Raw genomic sequence first — 12,213 nt, 5'->3', positions numbered from 1 at the left:
TCCAGGGTGAGCACAGCCTCTCTCCCCTCTGGCACTTTGCATCTGAACTGACCACAAAATGTTAGCTGCCTCTTACAGATTCCTAGAAATTTAAATGTGCAGTACACAGAAAAGAAAATAATGTACACAGTTACATTCACCTGGCCATTCACCTTCTGTAATTATTCCATCACTGTAAACGATCATGTGGGTGGACAAAAGGAAAGTGTGCTCTGTGGATATCTGCATTGATGTGCTTGTGTGTTGGTCACGCAGAGAACTCCAAGAAGCTCACTGTGCAGAGCTCCAGGCCTTGCAAGTGCAGTGCAAGAAAGATCTGCGGACTGAGAGGGCCTCTGCACAAGAGAAAATGGGTATGGACAGGCTTTCTGGGAAATCGGAACCCTGTTGTTTTCATGGTTACTCTGAGCTGGAAACTCCTGTTGGGTTCTTTCCCTCTCTAGCATATTCACAGCAACAGACTCCCTTTGGAAGCTTCCCTTGCCTCTCCATGTTTTAGTACTGAGCCATGATTGTCAGTACTAATTGGGGAAGAGGAACAGTTGTGAAGGAAGTTGGCTTGGGGCTGGTAGTGTGCCATTCCTTTAAATGCTAGTGTTGTGCTGGAATTATAAATGGTAGTCAGCAGTCAAGTTCGGATCTGGATTAGGTTTAGACTGGAGTCTGTGTTCTGAGGCCGAATCAAAGCTGTGGTTGAGATTGTTATGCCAAAGTCTCATGCAGTTCTTGAGAGAGTTCAGTCCAAAATAGCAGGAGGGAATTGGAGATCACCTGAGCTCATCAGATTTCTATTGCCTTGAATAATGCTCAGGTTTCCAAACAGATATTGATTTCAGGGGAGGCTGCCCAGAAAACTTCTTGGTTGGCCAGCCAGACGTTCCGCGGTTTGCTGGGTACTTTTTGTAAACAGAAATGAAAAAAATCTTTCAAATCAATGAGTGTAGCCCAGCTATTTATTTATTTAATTTTGGGTGCCTTTTGGTGCTCAGAAAAGTCACTGACAGAGTTGTCTTCAGGCCAGCTGCAGGGCCAGCAGATATTCCATGCAACCTGCCCCAACACAGCCTCAATCCCCTTCTAATTCTGAGCCTCCTTTAAAAAAAAAAAAAAAAAAAAATTAATTTCTTAATTCTTAGTCCCATACTATGTGGTAGAAACTGTGACATAGATGTGTCTTGTGGGGTCTGGACTGAGATGCCTAGCCCACTTTCATGTTACCTATTCAGGATTTTAGTGCAATTCCCCATGGCTTGTATTGTGTTAAAATTGCTGTATTAACTACACATCTTGTCCTTCTCTTGTTGCTCAGAGGTGATGCAGAAGGAATACAGGTATCTGAAGAATGCATTCCGAATGTACCAGGTGAGATTTCAGCAACGAAAGTGATCTCCAAAAGTGGATCAGGTCCTGTTAGTCTAATGCTAAGGTCTTGGCTACACTACTGCTTAAGTTGACGTCACTCATGGCTCTGAAAAAGCCACCTCCAGACGTAACGTAAGTTACGTCGACCTAAGCGCTGACCACACCAGTGCTCCGTCGGTGGGAGATGCTCTTCTGTCGGCATAGCCCGTCTTCACCAGACACGCTACAGTGGCACAGTTGCATTGGTGCAGCTGCACCGATGTAGTGCTGTAGTGTAGACTAGCCCTTAGTTTCATAGGAAGGGACTGCAGTGAGTGCACTCACCAGATTCACACACACCCCTCATCCCCCCAGAGTCCCTGATGTGCTGGATTCACTGCAGTTCCACTGTGGGTAAGGAGGGCAGGATATCAGAAACCCGGGGGGGACATACCCTGTGCACCACACAGCATAACTTGAGTGACTGCTAGCAGGAGCAGCTGGATGCAGCTGGAGGTGTCTCCCTCACCCCTGTGGAGGAAGAGTGGTGTGCAGTGGCCACAGAGGCTGTTCCCCCAAAGGATCATAGAATCATAGAATATCAGGGTTGGAAGGGACCTCAGGAGGTCATCTAGTCCAACCCCCTGCTCAAAGCAGGACCAATCCCCACCTAAATCATCCCAGCCAGGCCTTTGTCAAGCCTGACCTTAAAAACCTCAAAGGAAGGAGATTCCACCACCTCCCTAGGTAACGCATTCCAGTGTTTCACCACCTTCCTAGAGAAAAAGTTTTTCCTAATATCCAACCTAAACCTCCCACACTGCAACTTGAGACCATTACTCCTTGTTCTTTCATCTGCTACCACTGAGAACAGTCTAGATCCATCCTCTTTGGAACCCCCTTTCAGGTAGTTGAAAGCAGCTATCAAATCCCCCCTCATTCTTCTCTTCCGCAGACTAAACAATCCCAGTTCCCTCAACCTCTTCTCATAAGTCATGTGTTCCAGTCCCCTAATCATTTTTGTTGCCCTCCACTGGACACTTTCCAATTTTTCACATCCTTCTTGTAGTGTGGGGCCCAAAACTGGACACAGTACTCCAGAAGAGGCCTCACCAATGTTGAATAGAGGGGAACGATCACGTCCCTCGATCTGCTGGCAATGCCCCTACTTATACATCCTAAAATACCATTGGCCTTCTTGGCAACAAGGGCACACTGTTAACTCATATCCAGCTTCTCATCCACTGTAACCCCTAGGTCCTTTTCTACAGAACTACTGCCTAGCCATTCAGTCCCTAATCTGTAGTGGTGCATTGGATTCTTCCATCCTAAGTGCAGGACTCTGCATTTGTCCTTGTTGAACCTCATCAGATCTCCCTCCTTCTTCTCCTTTAGCCTGGGTGAAAGCTCCCTGGTAAAGGACTTTGGGATCTGTGGATGGAAATGGCTATATTGTTGCTAACTATCTTTTTACAGCATAATTGGAGGCAATGTGGGAGATTCAGGAGCCGTCAGGGTTTTTGGAAGATTTTCTGAAAATGCGTGTTTGTCCGTCTCTGTGTGTGTGTGTAGGACAGTGTTTCTGATGAAATGGAGGAGAAGTGGCTGAGAAGGCAGGCTGAATGGAAGAAGAGTGAGAGGACTGAGCGGGAGAAGGCACTGTTAAAGCAAAGTGAGTAAAAAAGGACGCTTGGGTTTACATCGATGGTGGCAGAGCTGCAGCTGATTACATGGTAATAGCTCCAAAATAGAGCTGTGACCACTCATGCCAGCTGAGGGTCTGCCCCCGAGCTTAGGCAATCCATTCTGTTCAGAGGGACACCATCAGCTTTGAATGTGGTGAATTAAAATCAATGAGTTGGAAGTAGTTTTAGGTACAACATTTGCCTCTGAGTCATTTAATTGTTTGATATCTGCTTTTTTGACTGCTAGGATGTAAATACTTTCCCCAGATTATCCCAGTCCGTTTTATTGACTCTTCTAGGTTTGACTGCAATAGAGTTAGTGGTTGCTCTCCATTATGCAGTGGATGCAGAAGAACCCAGGAATACCTTCTGCTCTGGTTATTGTAGCTTATCTGTGATAGCAATGAGTGTTCCTGAAGATTTTATATGTTCGAGGCCTTTGGTCCCACCCCTGGTTACAAAAAAATCACTTCTGACCAAGGATAACTCTTCCTGGGATTTTAAACAAACAGCAACAAAAGAACCTTTTATAAATGACTATAAATAAGGGCTTAGAATAGCAGAGCCACTTCCTCCATATTGTCACTTCAGCAATGTACTTATCTCGTCCCTGCTAGCCCATTCTGTAGGCAGTGTGCCCCGGGGTAAGGACATAGTTCTGGCTGTACATTGGTTGTACATTGTGCTACATCACAGCAGTGACAGCTACGAAGTTACCACACAAAGAAGAGAGTCTGCAAGAGGAGGAGAAGGGAGAAAGACGATGATTGGAAAAGTGATCCAGTGTGTGGGCATGTGTATGTATGTGGTCTCAGAACCCGGGAATGGGATGAGACTAGGTGAACGTTCTCCTTCGGGGCACACCCAATGCTGTCATTTGTTAGCTTAGATACCATAGTGCTTGGTAGGTAGAAATATTGAATGCAGCTGAAATGAGTCAAACACCTCGTATGCATGTTGCCACATACATTTGTGTGCCTCTTACACAGAATTAAAATGGATGGTTAGGAAAAGCCCTCAGACCTCTGTCTTTTTCTCCACAGAACAGGAATTGATGAAGACATTTGAGATGGAGAGAGAGCAGCTAAAGAAATCATCTCAGGGTGGGAACTCCATGATGAATAAACTCTACCAGCAGGAAAGAGAGGTAGCTAGTCTGAGGGGAAGCATAAAGCTATACGTTGAGGTGCAGCAGTTCCCATGAACTCTTATTGCCAGTAAAATAGTAGCAGGTTTGTTATAAATCCATGCTTCTATGGTGTCCCTAAGCCTCTGTTTGCCAGAAGCTGGGAATGGGCAACGGGATGGATCACTTGATGATTACCTGGTCTATTCATTCCCTCTGGGGCACCTGGTGGTTGGCCACTGTCGGAAGACAGGGTACTGGGCTAGGTGGATCTTTGGTCTGACCCAGTATGGCCGTTCTTATGTCTATTTATAAGGCTCCTATTGCTCAAAGGCTCAAGGGCCTGAGTGCTCTGAGTAAAGGGAGAGATGGGGCCAGGTTTGATACGAACTATAATCACAGGATAATTCCGTTAAACCCCAGGGATCCTAAGTAGCGTGGGACATGTCAGACACCTTCCAAATCACCAGTCACTTGTATTTCTGCCTAGCAGTTATTGTCTGGAAGGGCGTGCTTTCGGTTTTGCCTGTTGGATTGTGAGGGGTTGGAATCAGCTGCTCACTGACGAGCCTGGGAATGTTCCAGACGTGCCATGAACTATGCACAAACTGTGTCCCCTTTTCAGGAGCATATTGAACAGCACCAGAAAGATGTGGAGAAAATAGAAGAGTTGCAAAACATCAAGGAGGCAAGTAGGGCAAAAAAAGAAATGCAGTGTAACTGGAGCAACTCTGTCACTTGGAACGGTCTAGCTTTCTGAGCAGTTCACTCTCACCCCGTCAACTGGATGGGACTTAGCTGAGGTATTGAAACTTATGGAGGGTATAGTGCAAACTGACCAGCTCCCCTCTTGTGCACTGTCCTGTAACAGGAGAAGGAGCCACTCCGGGAATTTAATTGTCATTTCCATTGGAAAACGAAGCTTGATTCTGGGTTCTTGATGTAATCCTGGTGCTTTTATAACACCTGAAATAAAAAACTTCCCAAATAAGGGCAGACTGGCCTGGCTGGCCAGTGAACCACAGGGCCTGGGTGTCTGAAGGCTGTAATGGGTTAGTGCGGCCTCTGCTGGCTGTGCACTCTCGATCTCTGACTGTAACAGAGCTCTGGGCTTCCTCAGGGAAACGTCTACACTTGGAGCTGGACGGTGAGTCCCAGCTCACGAAGAGACCTACCCAGGCTAGCGCTCATTGCGCTAGCATGCCAAAAATAGTGTGCCTCTGGCAGTGGGCGGGGCCAGCTGCCCTGAATATGAATCCATCCAAGATCCTAGGCACATTCTCAGGGTGGTTAGCCCATCCCCACACAGCTACACTATGTTTTAGTGTGCTAGCTCCGATTGATCTCGTGTGAGTATAACTCCTCGAATCACACCCACCACTCCAAGTGTAGACACCTCCCCTCAAGGGGGGAGTGGTTATGTCTGCTCTCCTCTAGGAGCGGCTCGCACTTCACACACGGCTGCTCTATAACTTGTAGCCCTTGCACCATTGTGTGTGAAGGGGTAAATCTAGGGACTGCTCTAGCTGCGGGCAAACTGGACAGCTCCCTAGGCCCGCAGATTCTGCCTAGGGCAACAGGGGTGGCCTGGCCAAACCTGAGCAGTGTAACAACCCCAGCTGCTTGATTGCAGTGCCACTCACTCACATTTGGCCCAGCTGCACTCCCTTTTCCCCTCCCCCCCATGATGGAGGGGTGGTTAGGCTAAGCCTGAGTGAGTGGCACTGCGAGCTGGTGCTGGCCTCTGCCCTTCTCCCATAACCACCTAACCATGAGAAAGTTCTCAGGAGTAGGAGGGGTGTGGAACGCTGAAGTTTTGCCTAAGGTGGCAGATTATTTTGAGAGGCCTCTAGGTAAACCAAATCCATATGTGGAGAGTTTATGCTTATCTCTCATCTATCCCAATTAAGTACAAGGACAGCGTAGGTAACTAGTTGGCCCCTACCAATAGGAATAAATCCAGCTTATAAAAGCATCGTGAAAACCAGGGCAATGGCACATCCGTGCTTCTGTTCAGGCCAAGCCTCTCCCACATGTGGTGCAGACAGTTTCACAGGTATTGGGGAGGGATAGCAATGACTGGGAAAGGCTGATGGGGGCTGAAGAGTACATTGGGCTAGAGAGAGAGGAGCCCATTTTATCCAAGTGAATGTGTCTGTGTTTTATCCAATCAAGTCTCTGGAAGCCGATCTGAGGGAGAAGGACCAAATTCTCCAGGCTCTCACCGCAACAATGCAGAACACTCGCGGGGAGCTTCAGAAAGAGGTGGGAGAGCGTGTGTGAGGTCATTATGGGTAAGGCTAAGATTTTGTCATGGATATTTTTAGTAAAAGTCACTGACAGGTTGCGGGCAAAAAAGAAAAATTCACGGAAGCTGTGACCTGTCTGTGACTTTTACTAAAAATATGCCTGACAAAATGGGGATCTGAAGGTCCACACACCAGCTGCGTGGGGGCTAGGAGCTGCCTGCAGCAACTGGGGGCTGTAGGGTACCCCTGGCACCTGCAGCTCTGGGGATCCCCTACTGCCCATGGAGGCCGGGAGCCGCGGGGTACCCCAGCTTCCCATGTTGGCCAGGAGCTGCGGGGTACCCCCGTTGGCGGCAGGCTGGGAGCTGCAGGGGTTCCATGCCACCGGGAACTTGGGAGTCCTCCGCTGCCACCAGTGGCCAGAGACTCAGGGGTCCTCTGCCGGCGGGGGTTTGGGGGCTGCCAGAGGCGCCCATGGCAGCTGGGAGCTCCAGGGCTGCCAGAGGTGCTCAGGGTACCCCGCAGCTGCCTGCCCCTGCTGAAGGCGGGGGACCCTGCAGCCCCTGACCACTGCAGACTGAAGTCATGGAGGTCACTGGAAGTTACGGATTTCGCGACCTCTGTGACTAAATCGTAGCCTTATTTATGAGTACGGAAAACGGGTCTCCTGTTCATTCCTGTGGGCTCTCTTGAACAGCTACATTCCCTTCTTTATGGCACATGGGGCTCCTTGGATACCAAGTGCTGCGGCTGTTCTCCGGCTTCCAAATGCGGTTGACATGTAGCATAAAATATCTTTTTTCTTCCCTTCCCGTCCCTCCAAAGGCAGGCTGTACTTTGGCTGCTAAGAAAGGGAGATTATTGACAGTGCATCTAACACTTCACTGTACAGTTCCATCTACTGAACAATGCCAGTATCCTGACCTGGGAATTTGCTCCTGACCTGGACCATGTGCCAGCAGCTAGTGTCTTGATGGCAGTTGGTCACCCGGAGAGGGGTGTGTGTGAGGTTGGGAATATGCCTGCACTGGTGCGGATAGGTGGGGATGAGGGGTTGGCTGTGATCTCTGCTTGTAGCATGCTGTCTGTTCTTGGAATACAGTCAATCTACGCTTGGAGGTGACGGTTAGCTTCCAGAATTAAAAGAGGACAAAAACAGATGGCTAAGGAGTAAGAGGGGCACATGCTGTGGTGAGCAATGCTATGGCAAGTCTCGCTGCAGGGTTTTCTGTCTCTGTGCTGAGCTGGATGGCTCTGTAACTAGAGCATCTTGCTCCCCTGTAGGGAGAACAGGATGATTCTGTACTTAGCCCACTGAAATCCTGATACAGCTCTGACCTAAGTACCAGGACAGTCCAAGTGAAGATAGAACCACATGGCTCATGTGTATTGTAGCACAGACAATATCTAAAGATCAGTTGAGGTTTGCAGACATCTGAAATATTGGCATACAAAGGGCAGGGTGAAGAAACAGGTTTTCAGACTTACCCTGAATTCCTTTGACTGTATGCATTTAAATCAAGCCCTTAAAATGCAGTTTTGCTTTGAAAAGAACCCATGTAACAATGACACCTTCCTCCTCCCTAGATCTGCTTCCTGCTGCTCAGTCAGATCTGCTGACTTTAGTAATAGCGTTGCTGCTTTTTCATCCTGTTAATACTGTAGAACCAACACGGCTCTGAGGGAGAGAGCTGGGTTCCCTTCAGACTTCTTAACTCCTTTTAAATATTAGCAGCTGTGCAGTCCCCTTGACGGCAATAGGGTTAGTCAGGTGTCGCTGAGAGCATAGACTGATGGCCGTCACTTTGCTTAGGTGTCACGGGGGCCCTGATTTGACTTGAAAGCAGTCTCTCTGGTCAAGGGGGTGTTTGCAGGGCTGGCAGTTAAAACATGGGTACCATTTGCCAAACCAGTTTAGGTACTAAGGAGCCTAAACATCACTGAGTTTCAATGAGACTTGGGCTCCCAAGTGCCTACATCTCTTTTGAAAAGGGGATTTAGGCTCATGGGTCACTTTTAGTTACTTTTGACGCTGTTATACGTGCTGTATTTTACCTTTTAAAATTAGCACCTTTGGTCTGGGAATTATTGTAACAATGCCCTTGCTTCCCTCGCTTATCATCTCCATTCACTTTTCAGAGCAGAATTGCACTTTGTTGTGCTAGAAGCAGTTTCTTGAGTCTGGATAAGGTTGTCTCTGAATTTTGGTTTATTGGAGGAGGAGCAAATGTCAGGTTGTTTAGGTGTTGCACAAACAGCATTCCAGCACATGGCTATGTGCTCATGAGTGGTGTGTTAAGGTTGGGGTCAGAACTGTACAGTTAACCTTTGGTGGGAAGATCCACGCCTTACAGTGATTGGGGTGAGGTCATTGAAGTGTGTACTGATCCATAGCTTTTAGACAAGCACTTACATACTTCAACTGTTACCATCCAAACCTTGTTGTCGGCCAATTTCCTTTTTTCTCAATAAGCGCTAAGGGGAATAGTGTTGGGGTCTGGAGGACAAGGGGATGCTTGGTTGGGGGCAGGAGTTAAGGAGGGTGTTGGGTGAGGCACAGGATGGTGTTGAGACAGACTTTCGGTAGGATCCATGTGGAGAGTCACGAATTAGGAGCCTGCTATAGGGGATCCAGCAGGAGGTGTTATGGGAGGGGAACCTGTTTGGGGAGTTAATGAGTGTCATCAGGATATTTGCAGGCTGCGTGCAGAGGCAGGAGGGTATAGGCCAGTGAGCCCCAGGCCCTGGAGTTTCTCTGTTCTGAAGGAATCCTTTTTGACACTGGTTGGGAATTCCACGGCAAAATGAGGCCTGTCACCCAGTGTGCAAGATTTTCCCCTGTGCTGAGGAGGAAGGGGGATGTGTGTGTTGGGTGCAACTTCTAGAATCTCACTTTGACCCCTCACAAATCGAGACATCCAGAATTAGTGGCCATGTGGAAGTGGAAGAGGTGGGCTTCTAAAGGCAATTTTCTGCTGGATTGTTTCTGTGCATTTCTTTGACATTATTAATATCTGCTGCTGGATTCAGACTTTGGAGCGGGGGGTTGTCCTCTCAGTGCACAGAACAGAATTTGCACTAATAATATTATAACAAATTACTGGGGGAACTGTTCTGCTGTATGCTGTAGGTCCTACACACAAGTAATAGCTGGCTGACTACTTCTGTAGCTCACCTGGTAGGAGCCTATGCTTTTGATGCAAGAGGAGGTGAGTTCTACCATCACAGTTGCCAAGAAGTTTCTAGACACCATAGCATTCAGCACATTGCCAATGAAATTACTAGAGGACCAAGGATTTGTTACAATACAAATGCCAGTTGGCTGCATGACCCGTTCAGTTATATGTCTGAGAAAGATGAGGGGATTCCCTTCCCCGCTCTGTGTTTGTGATGGATTTTCTGTATAACCAGTGCAGAGTAGCTGTACCAAGGATATGCTAACAGACTTTTAACTGTAGGGATGCTCTGATTATTGCTCTCTGGTTAGTTATAAGTAGGGTACATCCTGCTACAAGAACATTAACCAGTGGCATTCTGTTTGTAGAGAGATTACTGTGGTGCTCACTATAGAAGCAAATGGGAAATTAAAACCAAGTGTGACTGAATATACCGTGTTGGCATGTCAGCCTTTTATGACTGGCTACCTGGGATCCCACTCCCTGTTAGTAATGAGTCTTTCTATTGCGCTCTGATGCTGCACCACCATGGCCCACCTTTCATACTTGTTTGTGCTGTCTAACCCAGGATAGACCTTGGGCTACTTCAAACCTGGGAGCATTTGACCATTCTAACATCGAGCTTGGGCTGTTCCTATAGCAGAACAATTGATTTTGAGGAAGCGTGGAGTGGAAGGTCTTTGCCTGCTTAGACTGGTCCAGACTGATTTCTGTGTTTCTCAGTCATCCCTGCTGTCTTGTGTCCTGCCATTGTGTAAAACAACTGATCCTGCCTGGGTACAGCAAGTGAATTACTATCTGGTGCTCCTTTTCCCCCCAGAAAAGCAACCTGATGGAACTGGAGAAAAACATTCAACAGAAAATCTCGGCAGTTGAATTAAAACACCAGCTCAATATCACTTCCTTGACGGAGGAAAATGCCGTTCTGAGGTAGGAACGAATTCTACGTACTTCAGCCCAGATAGCTTCAACTAGCAGCACCCACCTATGTGAGCATTTACTAGTTCACTCTTTTTAATCATTCTTTCTTACACTATGAGGCTTCGTCAGTTCTTTCATTCGCAGTAACAGCTGATTTTATATCCAAACATTCTCATGCAAGTGCCATCTGCCAAGCAGTTTCAACAGAGCTGCGCTGCCCAGATGGTATATGCATTCCCCCTGCTCAAACTTTGGTGCCTTAGAAAAGCCCCACAAGAAGCTTAGACAGCCTGTCAGCTTCCAGAACATGGGCTTTGCAATCAGTGCAGCTGCATGCAGTTCAGCTTCTGTCTTCTTCATTTTAGTGAGTAGGGCTGCCTTTATTTCCCCCTCATGGGTCTCTAGGACCTTCAAGGCAGGCCAGCTCAGTAGCTGAGCCATACGGATAGACAGCCCATTCTGTGAGGACAGTGAGTGACAATTTAGTCCACATTGTCCTGTCTCTGTGCAGCATTACATCTGCAACCCTGTAGCCTTGTAGCAGCCTAAAGGAGGTGACTGACTGTCCCAGTTTCACGAGGACTAGCTCAAATATTTTTTTACATAATGTTGTCACAGGAACTTCATTCAGGACACCTGAAAATGTCCCAGTTTTTATTTAATCAATCAAATATTTGGTTTGTTTATAACAACAAAATGTTGAAGACACAAGATTATGGAGCAGAATGTGCTCGGTTTCCACAGGGCAGTCTGTTCTTGGTAATGTGTTTGAGCAAAAGAACAGTTTCTACATATCTGAGCTCTCAACAGAGAGAATGTTAATTATACTTGTTCGGTGTTTCATAATAAACCCATTCTGACACAGTGTTACTGGAAAAATCCTCCCCTCCAAGCAATATGCACATCAGTGAGGCAGAGGCTGGCACATGCCAGCCACATTTTTAAGAGTGCACTTTTTTCATGTGACACCATTATGCAAACCCTATCAGAAGTATCCCAGTCCTTTAAAATAATGATCACCTACAGCATAGGAGGCGCAGGAAGTGAAACTAACCAGTCTGGTTTCACTAAGGTGAGTGAAGTGTAAAGAAAAAACAAATGGAGATGACAAGGTTAGAGCATTTAAAACACATTTTCTCGTTCTAATAGATAAGATGGTTTTAACACAGGAAAAAAATGTCTCTCTTTTGGAAGGAGGGGAGGAATTGTTTCCCATTCTTGGTCATTAAATCTCCGTTCCCTTCTTGACGCTACCACTGTCCCAGTTTACTGGAATTGATAAAGGGAGAGGATGCTGTGAATTGCTGGCCTTCCACTGTTCAGTTTGGTGGCTTCATTTTAACTCATCAATGATCATTCTCATTACTTACTGTGGAACATGGCACTCAAGTTCCACAATAACCAAGATGAATGTGCCGCTGGGCCAAGATTTAAGCATGTTAATGTATTGTTTGCTAAAGATCAGGACTTAAGTTACAATGGAAATAGAGCTTCCGCTTGTGTCTCGGAAAGGAAAACCACATGTGGAGGCTGTGTGGGAGCTGAGCATGCTTCCTATTGTGTGAGTGTTTGTCCCCAGATCTATCAGTAAACTGATCATAACTATAAGTCTGCTGAAGTCCATGGAGTTGCACCTGCTTATCTAGCAGGCTTTAAATTCTATAGCCTGTGTAGTAACTGTAGCCAATGCTTTAGTTTATTCATTGATGTTATGA

General features: G+C 46.9%; 1 protein-coding gene across 1 annotated transcript in view; it reads left to right on the top strand.

Moving 5' to 3' along the window:
- FLACC1 (flagellum associated containing coiled-coil domains 1) overlaps nt 1-12,213 on the top strand; it is a 31,117-nt gene that overhangs the window by 14,578 nt on the left and 4,326 nt on the right. Inside the window, exons 8-14 of the mRNA XM_073306416.2 lie at nt 256-353; nt 1,310-1,362; nt 2,914-3,013; nt 4,070-4,173; nt 4,778-4,840; nt 6,328-6,417; nt 10,398-10,507. Coding sequence (XP_073162517.1) covers nt 256-353; nt 1,310-1,362; nt 2,914-3,013; nt 4,070-4,173; nt 4,778-4,840; nt 6,328-6,417; nt 10,398-10,507 — 618 coding nt within the window. The remainder of the gene's footprint in view (nt 1-255; nt 354-1,309; nt 1,363-2,913; nt 3,014-4,069; nt 4,174-4,777; nt 4,841-6,327; nt 6,418-10,397; nt 10,508-12,213) is intronic.

The sequence above is a fragment of the Lepidochelys kempii genome, chromosome 11 (genome assembly GCF_965140285.1).
Source record: "Lepidochelys kempii isolate rLepKem1 chromosome 11, rLepKem1.hap1, whole genome shotgun sequence".
NCBI classification, from domain to species: Eukaryota; Metazoa; Chordata; order Testudines; family Cheloniidae; genus Lepidochelys; species Lepidochelys kempii.
This window is presented reverse-complemented; position numbering and strand designations above follow the sequence as displayed.